At 53.3% G+C, this 5,228-nt stretch overlaps 1 protein-coding gene across 1 annotated transcript; it reads right to left on the bottom strand.

The window, feature by feature from the left end:
• Positions 1-3,990: 3,990 nt before the first annotated feature.
• On the bottom strand, positions 3,991-4,932 carry LOC311216206 (olfactory receptor 14C36-like; the record flags this gene model as incomplete). Its single annotated transcript, XM_084297754.1, has 1 exon — positions 3,991-4,932. The coding sequence occupies one exon, from the start codon at positions 4,930-4,932 to the stop codon at positions 3,991-3,993; it is 942 nt and encodes a 313-aa protein (XP_084153880.1).
• Positions 4,933-5,228: the final 296 nt, after the last annotated feature.

The raw sequence follows: 5,228 nt of genomic DNA, 5'->3' as shown, positions 1-5,228 counted from the left end.
TAACCGTTGGGATCCCCCTGTCACTCCAGAAATACAGGTGGGTTCTACCTCTTTCTAGCTTGATGGCATTAGGGTACACTGTGCACCGGTGCCTAGTAGAGCCTGATACATTTGTGGATCTGATGTGTCAGGCCATTAAATATACCCAGTCCAGTAAACCTGATTGTCCCTTTCCTCCCTGCCTCCCCCTGGCTGGAAGGAGGATCCCTCTAGTCCTTCTCATAGTGTTCATTACCGTGTATAGTCGATGGCCCACTGGAAACACATCCCACCATGGCAGGGGAGAGGGCACTGACAGCCAAGGGATGCGTTTCGGTGCAGGATAGACAAGGAGTCAAGGCAGTGTGGTGGGGGAGGCCAGCAGAAGCAGCCCAAGGGGTGGTGCTGCTTGTGAGGACACGTTTGTGGCAGCAGCCGGAGTGGGCAGCAGCTGTGCGCAGGCGAGGGGAGGCCAGGAAGCGCATGGCAAGAGCGCTCCTGCCAGCAGAGCCAAGGCCGGGGCCGAGCCCAAGGGCAGAGGCAGGCCCAGGGCAGGGGGCTGCAAGGGCCATGCTGAGCTCCCTGCCCCTGCAGCAGTCACCCTGGCCCTCAGCAGATGTGCTGGCCGGCTGCACGGGGAGGTGCTGGTGTGCATCAGAGAGCAGCAAGGAGGGCGCTGGAGAGGGCCGGGGCCGGGCGGGTGGCAGAGCCCCATGCAGGGCCTGGCTGGTGGTCCCCTCTGCTGCAGCCTGCACACGCAGCATGGCAGGAGGAGGGCAGGCAGGGTTCGTGGCCACCTTGCTGGGGAAGAGCCCTGATCTGGAGGACAATGTTTTCCTGCTCGGAAGGACAAGGAGCTCCGGCTTTGCCCCACGATTTGTGTCTTTACCGTCTCCCTGTGCACCACAGAGCAGAGCCAGGCCCTGGGCCCTTCCTGACATCCCTGCAGGCCCTGGTGATATCAGTTCAGAAGGACATTTGGTTCTCTCCCTATTAGAATAATAAAACCAAATTTGAAATACGTTGCTATGTTTAATTAGATGGAAGACTAGAAACCTTTTATGTCTGATGCTACCTTAGTCACTAACACCTTATCTGTAAGGCCGTACAGAATTGTAACCCAGGATGGAGGAGACGGATAAGATAATCTAGTGCTAGAGTATGTGCCTGTAAAAATAGGTGAGGAACTTGTGATATACAAGCAGTGCTATAGGCTGGGAGATAAGTGGTTGGAAAGCTGCCTGGCAGAGGAGGACCTGCGAGTATTGGTTGATGGTCAGCTGAATATGATCCAGCAGTGTGCCCAGGTGGCCAAGAAGGCCAATGGCATCCTGGCTTGTATCAGAAGCAGTGTGGCCAGCAGGGCTAGGGAGGTGATTGTCCTCCTGTACTCAGCTCTGGTGAGGCCACACCTCGAGTACTGTGTTCAGTTTTGGGCCCCTCAATACAGGAAAGACATCGAAAGACATCTCTACAAGAAGGACATGGAGGTGCTTGAGCGAGTCCAGAGAAGGGCGACGAAGCTGGTGAGGGGCCTGGAGAACAAGTCCTACGAGGAGCGGCTGAGGGAGCTGGGCTTGTTCAGCCTGGAGAAAAGGAGGCTCAGGGGCGACCTTATCGCTCTCTACAGATACCTTAAAGGAGGCTGTAGCGAGGTGGGGGTTGGTCTCCTCCCACGTGCCCAATGACTGGATGAGGTGGGAATGGGCTAAAGTTGTGCCAGCGGAGGTTTAGTTTGGATGTTAGGAAGAACTTCTCTTCCGAAAGGGTTGTTAGGCATTGGAATGGGCTGCCCGGAGAAGTGGTGGAGTCACCATCCCCGGACGGCTGCAAGGAATCACTTGCCAGGCTCCTTTGCTGTGGCTGCTGCGTGCCCTGGGGCTGCTGAGCTCTCCTCTGCCTGCTCACACCAGACTGAACACTTGAGCTCTTGTCAGTCCACCTCAGGCACAACATGGTGCTCAGCGGTAAATATTGGGGCCATCTTTCCAAGTTAAGGTTACAGTTTCTCAGAGACTGGCAGTACAGTGGTCTGCTTGTGGGAATTGAAAAGTTACTAAATATTCCTCATGTTTGGGGTTGGAATATCTTTTTCTTTCGTTTTTCTTTTCCTTTCCCTTACTTATGTGTCTATCTCTCTGAGTTTTTATGGTTTTGTTTTGTTTTGTTTTGTTTTGTTTTCCCCTTCTCCCTCTAGATGTATTTCCTCCTCTCCCTCTAGAGTAGGAGGAAGCAGGCAGCTCATGCATGTGTAGTCTGTGGTTGAGGTGAGCAAGGAGGAGGCTGGCTATGGTGCCAGGAGATGGAGGTCCGTGAAGCTGCAGGAGCCCTGTTCTCTTGCCTGGCAGATCCCCAGCACACAGTGCCTGTGCCCCGCAGCGCCAGCCCCGCTCCCCAGGCCAGCACAAGAGGCCTGGCCCAGCCACAGAGCAGCCCGCCCCGAGCAGGGGCCTGCACAAAGAGCTTTCCCTTTGCCCTTTCCCTATCAGTGCAGGCCCAGCAATGCTGCCCTGCTCTTCCCCAGGGCCATCCCTGCTCCCAGAGAGGGCCCAGGTCAATGTGTCCATGCTGGCCTGGCTGGCTGTTGCTGCTTCCCTCCCTGTGCTCCCTGCAGGGATCCAAGCTGGCGGTGCTGCTGTGAGAGCCAGGCGCTGTGGTGACCCAGGACCCCACGCATCTTCGCCCTGCCCGTGCTGCTCAGGGTGGGCAGCAGACCCATCTCCATTGGGATCTCTGCTGCTGAGCCCCTTTCCTTCTGCCCTGATTGCTCAGCAGCACAGGGCAGTGCTGGGCAGGGCCATGGGGTGTGTCTGAGGGCACAAAGGGCAGGCGAGTGCTGCACCAGACCTCGCCCACAGCACTTCAAAATGCCTATCCTCAACTACTCTGCAGTCTTATGGGCCTTTGCCTGCTGGCTCTTCACCACCTCTTGTGGCATTGCAGAGCCCCCCTTTAGCCCATGGAGTCATCAGATTCCCCTTTTCCTTTACCAGACCCTTCTTTAGATACTCATACATTTTATGAGATTCTAATTACTGCCCACTGAGCATTGTCCCTGCAGATCCCCTGACATCTCCTGGAAGCTCCAGATTCCTCTACAGGCTGGAATCTGCCATCTACCCCACTGCAGGGGGTGCACTTCCATGCAGATGAGTTAAAAATCATTTGTCATCTCCTTAGGCAAGTTCTGCCATAATGGAAGCTTTTAGTGCTGCCCTTGGTTCCTCAGGGACCACCCTGGGATATTCAGCCTATGTCCCTCACTTCATGATGAACCCCCAGAAAACAAAACAGCAGGGAGCAACCCCTTGGCTATGTTCCTGATAGCACATTTGGAAAAGGTGTCCAGAGTTCTGGGTTTGCCCTGAACAGCCCCATTTGTTACTGTGGTGCTAGCAGGGAGACAGCTGTGACCCAGGGCTGCACAGTGCCTGCTGCTGCCTGCAGCCACAGGGATGCCACTGTAGAAACAACAGGACTGTCAATGAGGCATATGAGACCTCAAGACTAAGACAGATACAAGGGCACAAGAAAGAAATGAGGAACCAAAAAGAAAGAAACACTGAAAACGCCACGTCCTGCTGCTGGCCATGGCCATGGCTCCAGGGAAGCAGCAGCCCCGACCCAAAGGCAGCAGAGAGGCAGAGCCCAGCGGGCAGTGAGGGGCAGCCCCGAGGGCCACCAGGGCTTCTCCTGCATGTGTCAGCTGGGCTCTTGGTCCTGTGCCCCTCCTGCGTGCTGGGGCTGCTGAGACTAGCTGCAAAGGAGATGGGAAGAGAAGGGACCTGAGTGAAATAAACGTATGACTTCCTTATTGGGTGTATCCATACAGGAAACTGCCATGTTTCCTGTAAATGAGTAACAACTAAATTATTAACAACTAGGAGGATAAGAAATATATTAGTTATATAAGAAAAAATATCTTCTGAATATAATAATACAGACATATATTAAGAAAATAAGTCTTCCTTTTTTTGAGGAAATATGGGAATTTTGATTTTATGCATAATATTACATGTGAATATATTGAAGAATTGTGTATTCTAGCACTGTCCTCACTGAATTCCTTAGTTCCTTGTTCTTTATGCTGTAGATGAGAGGGTTCACTGCTGGAGGTACAACTGAGTAGAGAACTGCTATCACCAGGTCCAGGGTTGGGAAGGAGATGGATGCGGGCTTCAGATAGGAAAACATGCCAGTGCTGACCATCAGGGAGACAACAGCCAGGTGTGGAAGGCACGTGGAGAATGCTTTGTGCCGGCCCTGCTCAGAGGGCATCCTCAGCACTGCCCTGAGGATGTGAATATAGGAAATAACAATGAAAATAGAACAACCAAATAACACAGAAATACTAAATACAACTACTCCAGCTCCCCTAAGGTAGACATCTGAGCAGGAGAGCTTGAGGATGTGGGGGATTTCACAGAAGAACTGGTCCACAGCATTGCCTTGGCAGACGGGCACTGAAAACGTAGTGGCCGTGTGCAGGACAGCATGGAGAAAGCCACTGCCCCAGGCAGCTGCTGCCATCTGGGCACAAGCTCTGCTGCCCACGAGGCTCCCGTAGTGCAGGGGCTTGCAGATGGCAACGTAGCGATCGTAGGCCATGACAGTGAGAAGGGAATATTCTGCTCCAATGAAGAAGACTAAAAAGAAGACCTGTGCAGCACAGCCTTGATAGGAGATGGCCCTGGTGTCCCAGAGGGCATTGGCCATGGCTTTGGGCAGAGTGGTGGAGATGCAGCCCAGGTCGAGGAGGGCAAGGTTGAGGAGGAAGAAGTACATGGGGGTGTGGAGGCGGTGGTCGCAGGCTATGGCGCTGAGGATGAGGCCGTTGCCCAGGAGGGCAGCCAGGTAGATGCCCAGGAGGAGCGCGAAGTGCAGGAGCTGCAGCTCGCGTGTGTCTGCGAATGCCAGCAGGAGGAATTCGCTCACAGAGCTGCTGTTGGGCATTTGCTGATTTTAAACACAGCTGCCTGTTGAAGATGAGAATGCAGATCAAAGTTAGAACAGACTTAAATGAGGAAAACTTATTCCCTGTCTTAGCACACACCCCAGGCGATCTTCTCTCTTTACAGGAGAACCTGTCAGAATCTCATTGTTTCCATTCTGATCTCTCTGTGCAATGCTCTGGGAGTCTCAGTCTCTTGTATAATCCTGAGAATACATTTCCCTCAAACTTCCCTCCTCTACAATGCAGGAATTGGAAAGCACAGAACCAAAAAAAAGACTTGTTCTTCAGATAAACC

The sequence above is a fragment of the Netta rufina genome (assembly GCF_964035555.1).
Source record: "Netta rufina genome assembly, chromosome: 18".
NCBI lineage: Eukaryota > Metazoa > Chordata > Aves > Anseriformes > Anatidae > Netta > Netta rufina.
This window is presented reverse-complemented; position numbering and strand designations above follow the sequence as displayed.